Source organism: Arvicola amphibius, chromosome 11 (assembly GCF_903992535.2).
Source record: "Arvicola amphibius chromosome 11, mArvAmp1.2, whole genome shotgun sequence".
In the NCBI taxonomy this organism is placed as follows: Eukaryota; Metazoa; Chordata; class Mammalia; order Rodentia; family Cricetidae; genus Arvicola; species Arvicola amphibius.
The window spans coordinates 100,776,911-100,794,672 of NC_052057.2; the positions used below are offsets into that span (position 1 = coordinate 100,776,911).

A 17,762-nucleotide genomic window follows, 5' to 3' on the forward strand; every position below is an offset into this window, starting at 1 on the left:
AAAAGAACATTTGCACTACTCTTATTTAAGTAACAATGATAGCTTGTATCATTTTGTGATACTTTCTCCAAATTTCGAAAATTCATTTAGGCTATTTAAAAAAATTACTAAAGCCGGGCGATGGTGGCGCACGCCTTTAATCCCAGCACTCGGGAGGCAGAGGCAGGAGGATCTCTGTGAGTTCGAGACCAGCCTGGTCTACAAGAGCTAGTTCCAGGACAGGCTCCAAAGCCACAGAGAAACCCTGTCTCGAAAAACCAAAAAAAAAAAAAATTAGTAAAATAACTTTTAGCTGGGCAGTAGTGGTGCACACCTTTAATACCAGCACTTGGGAGGCAGAGGCAGTCGGATCTCATTGAGTTTGAGGCCAGCCTTGTCTACAAATCAAGTTCCAGGGTGGCCAGGACTATTACACAGAAAAATCCTGTATTGAAAAACCCAAAAAAAATTTTTTTAATTATGTGTATGTGTCTCTGTGTGGGTATGGGCAGGTGCCCGTGGAATCCAGAAGGTATTGGATTGCCTGTAGCTGGAGTTACAGTTGCCAGCTGCCCATGTGGGTTCTGGGAGCTGAACTCTGGTTCTCTGTAAGGGCGGAACGTGCTCTTAACTACTGAGCCATTTCTCCAACCTCCCCCCCCCCACACCTTTGTGCTACTGTTGACAAGTAGAGCCAGTGTCATTTTTCCAAATCTCATCACTGTTCATCCTTATCTGCCGCCTCATTCCTGATTTATTCTTCAGGGCTCAGTTTGAATTCTCCTCTCTGAGGAGGTTTTTCCTTAAACACCCTAGCTTTTAGTACCGGAGGTGGGGCACTGTACCTCCTGTCTGATCTATTGATTCCAAATCACGTGATTCCAAACATGATTTAGCTTTGCATTTTTTTTTTCCCTATTCTAGCAAGAGTATAAGATCTCTGAGAACAGAGATGCTGGTGTATTTCCTTGTGTCTTCCTGTTCCTTCCCTGGGACTCTACTACCAGACGTATTGAGTAAAGGAGTTTTAATGATGAGGTGACATCACCCAGGCAGCTCTTTATGAACACTGCCACTGTGACTTTCCTCTTAATATTTCTATGGGTTTTCTTAACAAACAATTAAGTATATGGCTCAGGGATGACCAGTTTCATAAGGGTACCTGGAAATTATTTTCATTAGGAACGAGAAAAATCTGTGAGACAGAGGCAGGTCCCCTGTTCAAAATCAAACACAGGGGCAACCTGTGCTAGCAGCAGAAGAACGCCAACAGCTCTGCTTTTGTGTTCATGAGTGTGCACCGTGCCAATAATATTTATGCCGAGTTCTGAGAGTCTATTTCTGGTTTTTTGTTCTTTTGCAGTGCCATACAAATTACATTCCTGTCTGTGGATCAAATGGGGATACTTACCAGAATGAATGTTTTCTCAGGAGGGCTGCCTGTAAGCATCAGAAAGACATAACGGTGGTGGCGCGTGGACCTTGCTACTCCGGTATGTAGACCGTTAGAAATGGGGCCGCCATATTTTCCAAGCGGAGACTTTAGCCAGCATTGTTTGGCTCACATTGCCACAGGGATTGATGGCGATTGAGGGAGTCTTATTCATATTTTATGTTGCTGCTGCTTAAGGGGGGATGATTTTTGTATTGATTGTATGCATGTTTTGTATGAGGATGTCATATATCCTTTCCTTGATAACCCAGACATTGAACAAATGTAATTTGGAGCTGGGAACTGGCATGGGATAGGTTTCTGTTTTATTTATTTATTTATTTACTTATTTATTTACTTACTTACTTACTTATTTTTTTGAGATGATTGTCTCTAGAAAACCTCTGTGAGTATTTCAAATTGTGTTTCTTTCTGAATTCTTTTCTCCTTTCCACCCAGCACCCCAAGCCACCTTATTACTCCCTCCTTTCACCTTTCTGAATTGGTGGTAGTTGGTTCCGGGAGGCCTTCCTGTGCGTCGCTTCCTGGTGTTTGAGGTGGAGGTGGAGGTGCAGGTTAGGTACTGGAACTAGAATTACCCTGTAGAGTCCAGTGGTAAAGATGGAGACTGATCTCCATTTACTTCCTTTTCTGATTATGCTACCGTGTTTAAAGTTCTCCCTCTTAGTAAATGTGACCAACTGTAAGTCAGTGGACATAGTCCCTAGCACTGCTCTCAGTGAGGTTACCAGTTTGTTCAAGAAGTTCCCCAATCTGTCCTCTGGTATAATTTTCTAGAAGGACTCATAAAACTCACTAAAAATTATTACAGTTATCATTCATTTCACAGAAAAGATATACTTAAAATTGGCCAAAGGACAGATTCTGGGATAGGTCCAAGGATTCATGGATAGACTTACTTCCTCATGGAGTGCTGTCTGCCGGGAAAGCTGAGGTTTGGTGCTGAGTTTTATAGGGGTCTCATTCCAAAGTGGGGTTGATCGGTGGATTATTTGTGTTGTTGAGCTTAGACGCTAGATCAGTGCTTCTCAACCTGTGGGTCGGGACCCCTCTGGCAAACCTCTGCCTCTGAACATATTTGCATTACAATTCACAGCAGTAGCAAAACTGCAGTTACGAAGCAAATGAAAATTTTATGGACTTCACTAAAGGGGGACACAGCATGGGGAAAATTGAGAACCATTGCTCTGCACCCTCTAACACTGTCCGACCCAAAAGCTCCCATTCTAAATTACCCAGCTGAGCTTTCTTTTTCTTTTCCTTTCTTCTGTGTACATGAGTGTGTAATATATGCACATATGTGTGCAGGTACACTTCTCCGTGTGTGGATGTGTGAAAACCATAGGGAGACATCTGCTATCTTCCTTTGTTTCTATTTTATTTATGGGTATGAGCGTTTCACCTGCTTATCTGTAAGTGGACCATGTCTGTGCAAGGCCCTAGAATGTCAGAAGAGGGTGCTGACGCTTTTGGAACCGGAGTTGAAGGTCCTGGGAAGTAAACTCAGGTCCTCTGTAATAGCAGTAAATGCTCTTGACCGCTGAGTGTTCTTCCAGCTCCTTCATCTTATTTCTTAGAGATACGGTCACACTGCATTGGAAACCACTGTTGTATAGTTAGACTGGCTGGCCAAGAGGCTCCCAGGAGCTGTTTGCTCTGCCTCCCCAGTACTGGTGTTCCTGGAGCATGGTGCCACATCAGGTTTTTTAAATGCAGATGTTGGGGGTTCAAACTAAGATCCTCAGGCCTGATCTTGGTAGTATAGCTGGCCCTCATATTGTGAGATGTGACTTGCCCCCTCTTCAGTTCTGATGTAGAACTTGTTCCTAACAGACACTCCTATCAGATATCTACAAAGCACTGCCCAGAGACATAGCTCACATATCAGACCTCTTTGGACAAGGAGAAATTTTTTACTATACACAAAATAATTAGGTGCTGAGAGAAAGTACTGTGTTCTTGGGCTATCATGTGATCTCCTCATATACTTCTCTAAGTACATTGCGCTTCACAGGCTTGCTCTAGACATTTTTGGGAATCTTCTTGATGCTCTATTAATCATTTATGAGGAGCATGTGCTTAAGATGCCACATATTTGATAGGCAGTGAATGTTAAACAGGAGGTAGAGGGTAGGTTGCAAAGAACACTGAACCAGGAGGAGAAGGCCCACTTGAAAGTTATCCCAGCCTTTGTTTACCGTGTAACCGTGTGCTGGTCACTTAGATTCTCTGAACTCCATTTCCTACATCCTTACATGGGTGTTAGTCTTCTGGGATTGTTAGGCTTGGGAACACCAAGGCCATGAGGTGCTGTGTTGATGTGGTTTGCTACTGGGCCATGTTTTCATGTCATTTGGGCTTGGAAAGTGTCCTCTTCTGTGAGTTAAAAATATTTTCTCTTTTAATTCCTTAGAAAAACCTTTTCTTAGGCTTTATGATTTCTCCTCTGAAGTCTTTCTTCTATGACCTCTCTGGGAAGTGTGTTATATCTTCTATGTACTTATGTATGGAATATGCAGCATTTCATTTATCTGACATGAAGTCTTTCTCATAACATCTCTGGGAAGTGTGTTACGTCTTCTATGTAGTTATGCATGGAATATGCAGCATTTCATTTACCTGACATACTTGCTTACAGCCACACAAGTGCTTTCTTAACCAGAAGGTGATGTGTCCTGTTCAGGGATGCATGACACCATGCATGGACTCTTGGCTGTGTTGTACTACTGATAAAATTCCACAAGAAAAACTCTGCTATGTTAACAGAGTAGTCATAGTGTTTAATGTATTTAGGAATTCTTAATGGCCACACAAGTTGTGAGACTTAATATTTTCTAAAATTGGCCGTGGCTTGCACAAAGGTTTAGGGTGAGTGTCTTATATATTAGGAGTGTGCCTTATTTATCTCTGTAATTCTGTCACAGTGCTCAGCACTAACATGTATCCAGTTAATATATATTAAATGAAAGGGAGAAGGGTCAGTTTTCCTAAGGAAATATGGTTTTAAGTTTTTAAAAATTCAGTCCTCCTCCTCCTCCTTTTCCGTTCCCATACTTTTTCCCTCTTTCCTTTCAGAAGACATCCTTAAGTGATTGATTAAATCAAAACTGAACACATTTGAGAACTCTCCAAAATGCACAGAATTTATGTACTATGACGTGTGCTTTCTAGTTCCCCCATTGCTTTCTAGTTCCCCATTGCTTTCTAGTCCCCCCACTGCTGCATAGCTTGGGGCTTGGCTACTGCTTGAAGGAGTCTGGAGGGAATGGACCCGTACTGTTCTGTTATTCGGTATTATCTTCCATTCTAGAGGCCATTTGAAGAATAGAATTAATTCCCTGGGTCAAGACATCATTTCCCCTGTAGAGTTCTGGCTAAAGTGTCAAAATCTTCATCTGCCATCTCTGTTTTATTTTTAACCATTACAGCTCCATGCTGATATGACAGAACCCCCTATTTTCACCTTGTGTTACGAATTGGTTTTTTGAGCACGATAAAATAAAATTTTAGGGTTTGGAATGTGACTCAGTGGTAGAGTGACTGCCTAGTGTGTACAAGACCCAGCACTACAAAAAATTTAAATTTGTGCATTAATTACATTTTAGATGGATTTCTCTCTGAGATTTATCCTGAATAGATTTCCTGGAGGAAGCTAATTTTATCAGTCCTATGCAGATTCAACCCTGAGGTTCTCCTTGCTAAACCTTAGGGATTTTTCTTTAAAGCCTTTTGGCCTCTGGTCTGCATCCACAAATTTGATTTAAGAAGACTTTTGGAGCCAGGCTCAGCTTTTATCTTTCTAATAAAAGCAGTTTGTTCAGTATTCCTCTCCAGCCCTAACAAAATTAAAATTTCCCTTTTCCTTTTAAATGAGTGGGCTAGTCGTTTCTCTTTAGCTGTTCCTAGTATTTTTTAGTCATGGTGCTTGGGATCTGAGTGGTTCCTGGCTGTGCTGGCTTCAGAGATAGAAGAAATGTACTTAATCTATAAGGAATACTGATGGTTGTGTGTCTAGGTTACCTACTCGGTAGAGCCTAACGTAGGCATGAAAATAAACTTAATTCTTAGAAATTTGGGAAAAGGAAAAGGAATGTCATGAATGTCATGGTTTTACTTTTGATAAGAAATGTTACTATCTGAAAAGATGAAATATCTGGGAGAGATATTTACATTTGCTGGTTTTTTTTTCCTTCAGATAACGGCTCTGGATCTGGAGAAGGAGGTGAGTTTCACATGCTTTGCTCTTTGAGATGGTTTCATTTTGTAGCGCAGGCTGGTTTGGAAATCACTTTGTAGTGCAGCTTTCACCTTGAACTCACACCGATCCTCCTGTCTCAGCCTCTGAAGTGCTTGCAACCCAAATGTGATCCTCTAAGCTCAGCTCTGATACTTCTTATCGGTCTTTGTTTTTTTTTTTTTTTGATTTTTCTTAACTCTAAGATACGATTCACACATAAAGGGCTCACTCATTTGAAGTTCGAAGCTCAAGGACTTTTAGTGTGTGTCGAGTTAGGGACTCTGCCACCAACAACCTTGCAGGAAGCCCTGCCCCCTGGCCACCATGCCTGCCTTGGCTCTCCCTCTTAACCATAGACAGTCTTGGCTCTGTGCAGTTCCCACTGAGGGATTGTTGTCAGACTAAAGGGAACCCATCGTAGCTCCTGTTAAACAGAGGTGACACAAGCTGACTTGTGTACAGAATTGTCCACACAAGTGATTTTTATCATGAAACATGGTTCAAATCTTTTTTATTCTTTGCTTCCAATTTTTGTTACTCATAAGGATGTGTATGTATGTGTGTTTAGAAAACAGGGTCAAAAATTCCAGAGTAAGTTGTGCCCAGATAAGGGAAACCCTGCAGGACAACTTGGTAGAATTAAGAATTAAATTTAAACCTTTAAAGCTTTCTGTATCTCAAATAAAATTATCTCTGGTGTTTAAAAATGTCATATTTGGTAATAGCATTAAAGGACCAGAACTGAGGATGACTAATCGTCATTGTTTAATGAGGCTGTAAATATTACTATCTATTCTATGTAAAGTAATATTTGAGGTACCCCGAGGATATGTTAAAAGAATACTCATTGGGAAAATTCAGTCCAAATACAAACCACGGTTATGATCCTAACCATAGGAAACCTTGTGCTAGGCCACTCCTTCCTCTGTCTTTGATAGGATCCTAAAGTTTCTGAGTTGGAAGGAACTTTGAAGGACTGTAGAGAATGGAACATTTATGGGGAGGAATTCAAGGATGGGAGTTGCAGACAGAAGGAAAATGATAAAAGCAACGAACAATAGGATTTGATTTAAATGGATGTGTTTAAGCAGGAGCTTTGTAATCATGTGTGAAAGCTAACTTCATGAATTTTAGATCTGAGAGCAAGAAAGGATTTTTAAGAGATCATGTGGCCTGCTCCCTGTGGTCATTGTTCCATTAAGAGACCCAGATGCTCCCAAGATTTACTAATATCTTACGGGCCTAGCTGTCTTGCTGAGAACAGAGGTTTTTCTCAGCCCTCAAGGGAGCGTTTCCTTGGCAAGGGTTAGTGGTTTGCTCAGCCATTCCCGATGTCTTGATGGTTCTGAGTCCTCAGAGTTATTAACTGTGGTGATCATTGCAATCTGTTTGGGTATTTATTTGTGTTTGAGGAGCATTTCCAATCAGAGAGCAGGCAGATAGCATACATGGGAAGGTTAGGTGTTACCTGTGGACTTGGGTTGTGATCAGTTCTTCACTGACTGGCGCCGTGCTTTAGAATTCTATGACATACCAAATCTCGCGAGGCTGAAATCATTCTCACAGTTGACTCCTGGCCCTCTTTCAGAGAGCTGCAAAGATCCACTCTAGTTGAGGCTCACACGTGCAGGATGCTCTTGTTTGGGGGATGTGAGACCTTTGGGGGTTAGCGATATGTGCTCCTTTTGTTGCTGGGAAAGAGACTCACAGATTTCTGCATCTGAGTATTTGTGCCAGGTGGGCCACGTAGAGACGGGGAGGGGCTTCGTAAGGGCGCCCCCTTCCTTGTTCAAAATTGGAAACAAGTATTTCTGTTAACCCTGGAGTTAGTTTTTATGTGTTTAGAAGGTTGAGCATGGAGCGGATGTGAGGGAAAGGTGACGGTTAAGTTCTTAAGTGTGGTCCAGCATCTCTGGACCTCAGCTTATACAGGCTTCTTTAGGAAGGGTAGACACAGGCTGGGTTTTGCTCATGTTTTGTTTTTTCCTACTCAGTCTTAAATAGTAATTCTTTAGAAATGTAGTTTATTAAACCTCCTGTATTGTACCGCACACACAACCCAAGAGGTTATTTTACAAACAGCGCTGTGGCATGGAATACATCGTTCAGTAGTAGCAGCCATTTGTGGCTCCCACTTGGAGGACTTTTTAAAAGTGATCCTCTCCAGAAGCTTGGGTGCGTTTTCCTTCAGAACAAAGCCGATCTGCAAAGGATCCATCCCAACTTTGGGTTGAAAGTTTAACTTTTCTGTTTAAACAGAGGAGGAAGGCTCCGGAGCAGAGGCTCCCAGGAAACATTCCAAGTGTGGACCGTGCAAGTACAAAGCTGAGTGTGATGAGGATGCGGAAAACGTTGGGTGAGTCGTAGCGAATGGGGCGAAGCGCTTTTTGGCTTGGCGTGATGCTGCGGGAGGTTCTGCGCATGTGTCCTTACATTTCAGACTGTTAATGCGAGTCTGACTCTTTTTTTAAGTTGATATAATACAATGACTGTTTAAGTAAGTTACGTATCAGAATGAGAATTCATTTACAGTTTTTTGAGTTTTATCTGTGTTCTTTAAAAATAATTTTGTTTATAGTAATATCGATGCAGTCATCAAAACTCGTTTCGGATTCGTCTCATCCCACTCTCGTTAGTATCTGTACTGAACAGCTAATGTTTGTTCTTTTGCAGTTTTTATGCAGAAACTTATCTGTTTCAGTGCGTTGAGAATAAAAAAAATGCAAAAATTCAGCTGTATTATTAACTATTTTGTATCATTGAAACTCTTATAAATCTTAGTTTTACGGTTCATGTTGTTTTTCTTATCCATGTTCAGCCCTCACAAAGGTGAGTTTAGTGGCTCACAAACTCATCCAGTTCCCTCCCCGTTCTCTGTAAGGAGTGCTCATGGGTAGACTAGTAATAACACTGGCATTTGTCAGGGTCGAGTTTGAGTTCCTATGGTGCTTCATTTGTGCATATCTGATTTTCAGAGCTTTGCTGTTGGCTTCAGGGCTTGACAGCGAGGTGTATCTTCTTCATTTCCTCTGTTTGCTCCAGTGTGTATCCAGCAACACCCACTTTTACAGAGATTATCTCTTTTGTACACATTTTTGGTTTCAGGTTCTATGTTTTATTCAGTGCCGAAATGTTTTTCATCAGAACAGTGTATTAATTAGCATAATGCCCAGAGCGAGTTTATGAGTCAAGACCATTCCATTTTCAGTGTTTGTGGCGTAATGTTGGTTGTTTGGGTGGCATTTAGTAAAATTAAATGCTTGGTCATGTATACCATAAACAGATTGAGGAAAGTGACTTTATAAATCTTAATGTGTTGTTTTTGCACACTGTCTATGTCCACAGTGATTTGATGTGGGAGAATCTTTTTTTTTTTAAAATCCAAAGTAGACAGTGACCCATAGGACAAGAGAAAAATGATATATACTTCCAGAATATAAATAATGCACTGTCTTCCTTCTGATGTTACTAATGATAAGGCCTGATGACACAGCAGTGTGTGTGCATGTGAGCGTGTGTGTGTGTGTGTGTGTAAAATTACTCCTTTCATTACTTGTCCTTAGGACAGTTTTATAATAGCGTTCATAGACTATATAGCTTCCCATGATTGATTGGCTGGTGTATTGGTCTGTTTTTATTCCCTTAACAATACCTCTCTATTCAGCCCTGTTTTATACATTTCTCAGCTGTCATTTTTTTTTCATGCTTAAATAGAAAGAGATAGAAGATTTGAAACTGAAACAGATTCCATTTAGTCTCAAAAGTGGCTCCAAATAAGACATCTGAATACCCACTTTTGTGTGACTGCCTCCCCCGAAGATGCAGCACGTTCCCCATTTGAGAGAATTCGTTTTGTGTGTGTCTTTTTATCTGCAAGTTTTGTAGCCACTGTTTTTTTTTGCAGAGACCAGCTCTGTGTAATGGGAAAGTGGGCACCAACCAGGGAGGGGCTTACCCGCAGGCAGAGGAGCACATGGACTAAGATGAATAGCCAAGACCAGGCAGGGAAATGATGGAACAAGAGGAAAACATTGAGGGAATGATTGACATCTCTGTCCAGAAAATGAGTGGTGAAGCTAAAGTACTTGATGCTACTGTAGATATGCAGCAAAAGGGAATTTTATTTATAGGCTAGTCTTTTATCTATAAACTACTACCAATTGCGGTTGTAACAAGGTGCTTGCGTTTTCCTAGTTTTCTTTTAAATGTGCTTTGATTCTAAGAACGCTATCTGTGGAGGTTTTTTAGATCCTTCAAGGCAGCTACAGACAACTTCTGGTACAGGGCACTACAACATGCAGAAATATGGCAGTAGTTAATAGCTTTGCGTTTTAAAAATACATATTCCTTTAACTTATGTGTATATGGGTGTGTCTGTGTTGGTGTGATGAGGGCAGGTTCCTGCAGAAGCCATCCACTCTCCCTCTGTTATTTACCACTCTTAATTTACTTGGGGGGTAGGAAAGGCTCAGTGGGTAAGATGGCTTGCTCTGCAAGCATAAGGACATGAATTTGAATCCCCAGCAGCCATGTGAACAGTCTGGGCATGGCTGCATGTTTCTGTAACCTCAGCACGGCAGATGGAGACATGGCAGATCCCGGGAGCTCCCTGGCTAACAGCCTTAGCCAGAAACAGTGAGCTTCAGGCTCACTGAGAAACTCTGTATCCCGGGAATAAGGTGCAGACTGATAGATAAAAATACCCTCAGATATGGTGGCACGTACTTTTGATCCCAGCATCTGGGAGGCAGAACCAATCGTATCTTTGTGAATTCGAGGCTAGCCTGGTCTATGTAGCAAGTTCCAGGCCAGACAGGTCTCTATCGTGAGACCCTGTCTCAAACAAACAAACAAACAAACAAACAAACAAACAAACAAACAAACAGGAATAAAGCTAAAACCAACCAACCAAAAAAAGGAAACACCCCACATCCTCTTCTTGCTTCTCAGGTATGCATATGTGCACACATATGCCATCTGCATACAAATCATTGTTTACACATAGTTCCATGTATTTAGGGGTATAAGGTATGCTGCTTCAGTACATTGTGCACTTTTAAACCGGGGTGATTGGCATTTCCATCCCCTTGTCTTTTCCTCTTATAAAAACCTAGGTTTTATGCTTGCCTTTTCATAAAATATCTAACAGGTTATGGGATGATAGTGGTCCCACTTGGGGCTTAGGGAGGGGAATATGGACATCAGCCATTTGATGGTCTGTTGACTATTTTCCAGGGAAGGGTCTCATTATGTAGTCCAGGTTGACCTCAAACTCATGATCTTTCTGACTTAAGCTGGCTTCAGCTGTGAACTTATGCTCTCTGAAAAGTAAACAGGTTCCTATTGTGACTTTCCAAATTTGTTGATAGACAGCCCCATTGGCTTCAGACTTGGATATTTCCCCCTGCTGCCACCTCCAGAATTGTGGGATTTACATGTCTTTATGTTTGCGGCATCTTCCTTCCTTCCGTCCTTTGTCCCTCCGTCCCTCCCCCCCCCCCTCAATAAAACTACACTCAGTGTAAGAAATTCACCCGGCTGAGGACATGGCTTGTGGTTAAGAGCCTGTACTCTTGCAGAGGACCTAGGTTTGATTTCCAGCACCCATGCGATGACTTACATATGTAACTCTAGTTCCAGGGGATCCAGTGCCCTTTTCTTATCTCTATGGGCAACAGGCACACATGTGGTGAACATGCATACATGCAGGCAAAACACTCATACACATAAAATCTAAAAGTAAAAAAGAAACACACTGGCATTGTTAACCAACATGCCTCTTACCTATTGACATTTTACTTAAACATCTTGAAGTAGGATTCTGTGGAATGATGTTTATCTTTATTAAATGTAATGCATTTAAAATATTCCTAATATTTTCAATGTTATTTTCTTTAAAAAGATGGTGGTTGTTTGAATGAGAATGGCCACCATAGGTTTATATGTTTGAATGCTTTATCCTCAGTTGGTAGAACTGTTTGGGAAGGAGGAGGTGTGTTACTGGGGGTAGGATTGAGGTTTTAAAAAGACCATGACATTCCTCACAAATGTATCTAAAGATGTAAACTCTCAGCTACTGCTTCAGCCTCATGCTGCCTGCCCGCTAATGTCTTCCCACCGTGATGATCATGGACTCTAACCCTCTGGAACTGTAAACCCTAACTAAATTAAACACTTACTTTTGTAAGTTGTCTTGGTCATGGTGTCTTTTTTGTTTTGTTTGTTTTTTTGAGACAGGATTTCTCTGTGTGGAGCCTGTCCTCGCACTCGCTCTGTAGACCAGGCTCTCCTGAAACCCACAGAGATCCGCCCGCCACTGCCTCCTAAGTGCTGTGATTAAAGGCATGTCTTATCAATCATAGCAATAAAAAAATAACCAAGAGGGGCTGGAGAGATGGCTCAGCGGGTAAGAGCATTGCCTGCTCTTCCAAAGGTCTTGAGTTCAATTCCCAGCAACCACATGGTGGCTCACAACCATCTGTAATGGGGTCTGGTGCCCTCTTTTGGCCTGCAGGCACACACACGGATAGAATATTGTATACATAATAAATAAATAAATATTAAAAAAAGAAAAGAAAAATAAGATAGTGGTCATGAAGGTTAACTTGACAAGAACCATATAGGGGACTAACATCCGGGCACATCTGTGATGGTGTTTCTAGTCTGAGTGAACTGAGATGGGATGACCTGTCTGAGATGTGGTGACACCATTATCAGGGCTGGAGGAATAGGATAAGATGTCCAGCAGCCATCTCGCCCTGCTTTCAGCCAGCTGCCTCGGGCTCCTGCTGCCGTGAGTTTCCCATTACGGTGGTCTGCTCGTTAGCTGTGATCCAGATAAACCTCTTAGTTACTGTCCTGTTGCTGCGAAAGTGCTCCATGATGAAGTCCGTTTATAGACTAAAGCATTGAGCTGGGGGCTTTCTTCTGAGTTGGGTGTGGCCCTGGAGCAACTAAGGAAGTAACTGGAGGTTTACTTACATCCTGATCCTCATGCATGAGGCAGAGAGCATGGGGGGAGGAGAGAGACTGGGCCTGGCTTTCAAAGCCCACCCCCAGAGACACACCCCCTCCAACAAGGCCACACCTCCTAGTTCTTCCTAAATAATCCACCAGTTTGGGAACCCAAGCGTACAAATATTTGGCCTGTGGGAGCCGTTTTCATTCAGACCACCACAGCCTCCTTAAGATGCTTCTGTCAGGCATTCGCCGTAGCAGTGAGCAAAGTAACTGATCCTGTAGTGGTCCACAAATTGACTTCATAATCCACGGCTTCTCTGACGTACGGTTAGAAAGATAATGTTCTCAACCATAACTATCATAGCTAGAGATCTTGCATAGTTTTAGATATGGGTATCCATTAAAATGTTTTTATCTTTTCTCACTTAATATCTTTCCTGCCAGAAGAAATGCTGCATAATCTATCTAGTTTCTTACGCTCAAGGTTCTTTCTATTGTTAATAGATACATTTTTGGGGGGAGGGGGAAGCAAGAAACAAGACTGGGAAGAAGGAATAGTGTTACCGTGGAAATTAATCTTCTGCTCTTAAGAGAACTAGCTATGTTTTTAACCAGCTACTTTAATGGATATTTAGTTAATTACACTGTATAATTTACACCCTCCCTTTTCATTTTCTTTAAAATTACATTTTATTTTATTTTTGCGTATGCATGTGTGTATATCTGCATGTGTGTTGTGTATGTGTTGTGGATACCTTCTGAGGACACGAGGGTGTTGGATGTTGCCTGGTGTGGGTAGTCTTGTCCTCTGACAGAGCAGCAACACTCTTTACCACGAGTAATTTTTCCAGCCATGCCCTACTCCTTTTAAAATCTGTGTTTGTGTGAGATGCATGTTTGGATGCTTGTGGAGTCAGAGAGAGGACAGCCCTGGGTGTTCCTTCCACCTTGTTTGAGACAGGGGCTCCTGTGGGTTTGTTGTTTCTCTGTGACTGCATGTGCCAGCTACCTGGCCTTTGAACTTCTAGAATTCCCCTGTCTCTGCCTCTCATCTCATGGAACACTGAGATTACAGACCTCTGCTCATCTTTCTGAGGTTCTGGGGATTAGAACTCAGGTTCTCATGCTTGCTTGTCAAGCACTTTACCCACTGAACCATGACCCAGCCTCCTCCTTCCCACTTCAAACTCCCAAGTGTTAGGATTACAGGCACGTGCTGCCATGTCTGAGTTTCCTTGCTTTCTCGAGCAGAATATATACATCTTAACACGTTCTTGACGTTTCTTACCTAATTTTCCTACAAGCTTTTCTGGCAATGGGAAGTCAAGGAAGTACTGTCCTGATTTAACAGAAACAGCAGAAGCAGAGCACAGGCCCATGACAAAGAATGTACCCAGTGTGCTGTATGTCTGTAACACCGGCGTGTTCTTAGAGCGTTCTGGTTGACAGTTTCACTGTTAAACGTGAAATGCCATTCTGCTTTGTGTTTTGTGTTCTTATCTTTGTTTTTAAAGTAATTTTTTTGGAGGGGAAATGGGGAGCTAGCTCAGTTGGTAAAGCACTTGATGTATTAGTGTGGGGGACCTGAGTTTGATCCCAGCACTGGAAAATATGGGTGTGGTAGTGCATACTTGTAATCCTTCCCTGTAGAGGTGCAGGTAGATCCCTGGCCTTACTGGTCAGCCATCCTAGATTTATCTGTGAGCTCTAGTTCCCAGGAAGAGACTGTCTCAACAAGGTGGATGGTTCCTAGGAACAACACCTGAAGTTGACTTTTGGCCTCCACATGCACAAGCACATATGTGTCTGTGCACCTGTAAACAGATGCACCCTCACACATGAACACACACACACACACACACACACACACACACACACACACACTTTATGGGTCTGGGGGTAGCTCAGTAGGTAGAGTGCTTGCCTAAGCCAGGGTTCAGTCCTCCAGTCCCCTCACTTCATAAACAGAGTTTGGAGGAACGTGCCTGCAATCCCAGCACTCAGGAAGAAATGGAGTCATAAGGATCTGAAGTTCTCAGTCACATAGTGAATTTGAGGCCAGCCTGGGTAACATGAAACTCTGTCTTAAAAACAAAACAGCCAACCAACCAATCAAACCAACTCAAAAAGCAAAGCAGAAAGTTTTCTTCTCTTCTATCAGGTTGCTAAGTGCTGCTTATGGGTACCGCTGCCGGTGCGTCTTGTCGGTGAACTCGACTGATGTTTGTGTCGCTGCCTCCTCAAACACGTGTGTGAACAGCATCTAGTGTAGGGATAACTTCATGCCAAATGAGCTGCTGTTTCTTCTCAGGAGCATTTGTGATCTCTCTTGCGTGCCCCTCCTTTCTTGCTCGCTTGCTGGCTATTTTCAGTCATTTATAATTTAAGTTACTGGGGCAAGAGATGGCTCGGCCTCAGCAGTTAAGAACACTTGCTGATCTTGCACTGTACCCCAGTACAGTTCCTGGCACCCAGGTTGGGTAGTTCCCAGCCACCTATAATTCTAGAGCAAGGGAAATCCGACTCCTTCTTCTGGCATCTGTAGGAATCTGCCCTCATCTGCACATACACACGGGCACACACACAAGTATAGACAACTTAAAAATAAAAGTTATCCAAATTAAATGACTTTTGAGGTCCTTTCCCCTCTTCCTGAGCAGACTGGTTTTCCTGGGGTGCAGTGAGCTTTGCCTGGGTTTTGGTGGCTGCGTTCATCATCACTTAACTTTTGAGTTTGTATGTGGAGGTATATGGGTAAGGTCCCAAGAACAGCAGCTCCCTTGCTAGCTTTAGTACACAGTGCAGCAGCTGCGAAGTATGGGGACCTCTTAGATGGCTGCCTCAGTCTTAAAGCTTGCAACCAGCGTGCCTGTGTTGCAGCATTCTGTTTCTAAACTGCATGCTTTTAGTATTATTCCCTTACCCGTCTCCCTTTTCTTGGTGGCTTATCTAATTTGTCCAAGGCTTCAGGTATTGCTGCAAGACAGCTACCGGCCATTCCTCTGAACAGTGTGGTTACTAACGATAGGACTCCTTCCCTTCAGTGCCTCTATGTACCTGACCCAAATCTCTGCCCAGCAATTGTCTGAGGCATTCGTAGACTCCCCGTGCATGAAACCAGTGCAGGTGAGCTATCAACGTCCCCAAATGCTGTCTTTGAGCTGCGTGTGCTGAGCTTTATGGAAATGGTCTCTGCTCTTCGGCCTGTTTCATGCAGTCTGCTCTGGGGCTGCTGATTCCTTTTTACCCCTGTGTGACATAAGTATCTGAGAGCTGCTTAGAGAACTGTGCACGTGTGTAGTGGGCAGACAGCAAGGATAGATAGCAGCTTAATCCGCCTGCTGGACATCTGCTGGTGTGCTGCCAGTTTCTGTTGTGGCAGATTTCGGGGCAACGTTACAGTGTGAATGCTCCCCTTCCAGGTACAGTGGAATCTTCCCCGTGGCTAAGGAAGGGTGATGCGACGCAATTCCTTCCTTTCTGAAAGCTTTATGTAGTTTTCATAATTTCCTTCTTTTCTACTCTATTTCCATGTAGAAATGGCAGTGAGTGCTGTCATTTGGCATTGCCTGATTCTGGACATACAGAATAGTAGACTTAAAGGTAATTTAAGGGAATCACAAGGCCCCCTCCCCCCAACCTAGCTGAGCAGCATCTGGCAGTTGATGGCTGCGGGCAGGGTGGGGGGAAGTGGCGAATTTTCTTCAGAGGTGTAGCCTTTGGTAAGTTGCCTATGATGCAGTGATAACCCCACACCCGTGCTAATGCAAGCAGCCCTGATTACACTCAGTGGGTCATTAGAAAAAGACACGAAGTGGGATGGACCCTTCTTCAGAAGAAGGGCTCCAGAGGGAATGAGAGGGAGCGTAAGAGAGGACAAGGGACGGATATGATAAATGCATTGGATACGTGAATGAAATGGTCAGAGAATAAAAGTCAATTAGTTTAATGAATTTGTTTAATGAATTTGTGCACACACACACACACACACACACAGAGAGAGAGAGAGAGAGAGAGAGAGAGAGAGAGAGAGAGAAAGAGAGAGGAGAGGGAGCTTGCTTATTTTGAAATACTCTTACTACATAACTCAAGCAGGTTTGCAGGTTTCCCTTAGATTACAATAAAAAAATTATTTTAAGTTCTTTCTCTGCTGGTAATAGGAAACAGATACTATTCAGTGGTAGTTTATGCAAATATAATCTGGATGCTAGCAAGGACAGGTTCTTTTCTAGAAATAACCCCTAACAGCTGCCATTTAAGGTTTCTCTAGATAGATTTGCCTTTAAGGCACAGGGCTTCTGGCCTACAGCCTCTTGTCTTCTGAATGATGTTTCATAGTGTCTCTGGAGACTTTTCTTGCTTCACTTTGCCCCTGGTACTCTTTGTCTGGAGTCCCATACCTGCTTTTCTATCTTAAGTCATTCCTTCTGGGTTGAGATGTGGTGTGAATTAGGTAGAATGTCACCACCTCTTCTTGGAAGCATTTTCCATGGTCTTTATGAGTTCTTCCTTGGTCTTGAAGAACATCTGTGTGACACTGTGTTTATATTGTGGGACCACTGGTTATGAGGTCCTTGGGACCTGGCACTCTGCTCTAAGGTTATTGCTAAGATAAGACATCATGACCAAAACTACTTATAAAAGAAAGCATCATTTGGGGCTTACAGTTTCAGTGGGTTAGTCCGTGGCCCTTGTGGCTGGTGGCATGGCAGCCACGGCAGCCATGCCACTGGAGCAGCTCATCGTGAGACAACCACGAGGCAGAGAGAGAGAGGAGAACAAATTGGGAATGGTGTGGGGTTTGAAACCTCAAAGCCTACCCCCCAGTGACACCCCTACTCTGATAAGGCCACGCCTCCTAACCTTGCCAAACAACTGGGGATCAAGCATTCAAAAGTATGAGCCCATGGGGGCCATTCTCATTCACACCACCTTGGGTTGGGAACTTAAGGGTGGTCCTTCATTGTTTGTTAAGTTGATAGCAGCGCTCAGTGGTTTGGAGCTGTTATTCACTTAGAGCTGCCTGTGAGGATTTAATGTATTGAGTTTGTGGCAGGTTTGATTAGGTGTTTGTTAAATCTAAATCAGCTCACCTGAACTAGTTGAAGTCGGTGTTTTCCTGACTGCTAACTC

General features: G+C 42.8%; 1 protein-coding gene across 1 annotated transcript in view; it reads left to right on the forward strand.

The window, feature by feature from the left end:
- Tmeff1 (transmembrane protein with EGF like and two follistatin like domains 1) overlaps positions 1-17,762 on the forward strand; it is an 83,382-nt gene that overhangs the window by 22,891 nt on the left and 42,729 nt on the right. The window contains exons 3-5 of the mRNA XM_038347526.1: positions 1,343-1,472; positions 5,628-5,654; positions 7,929-8,025. Coding sequence (XP_038203454.1) covers positions 1,343-1,472; positions 5,628-5,654; positions 7,929-8,025 — 254 coding nt within the window. The remainder of the gene's footprint in view (positions 1-1,342; positions 1,473-5,627; positions 5,655-7,928; positions 8,026-17,762) is intronic.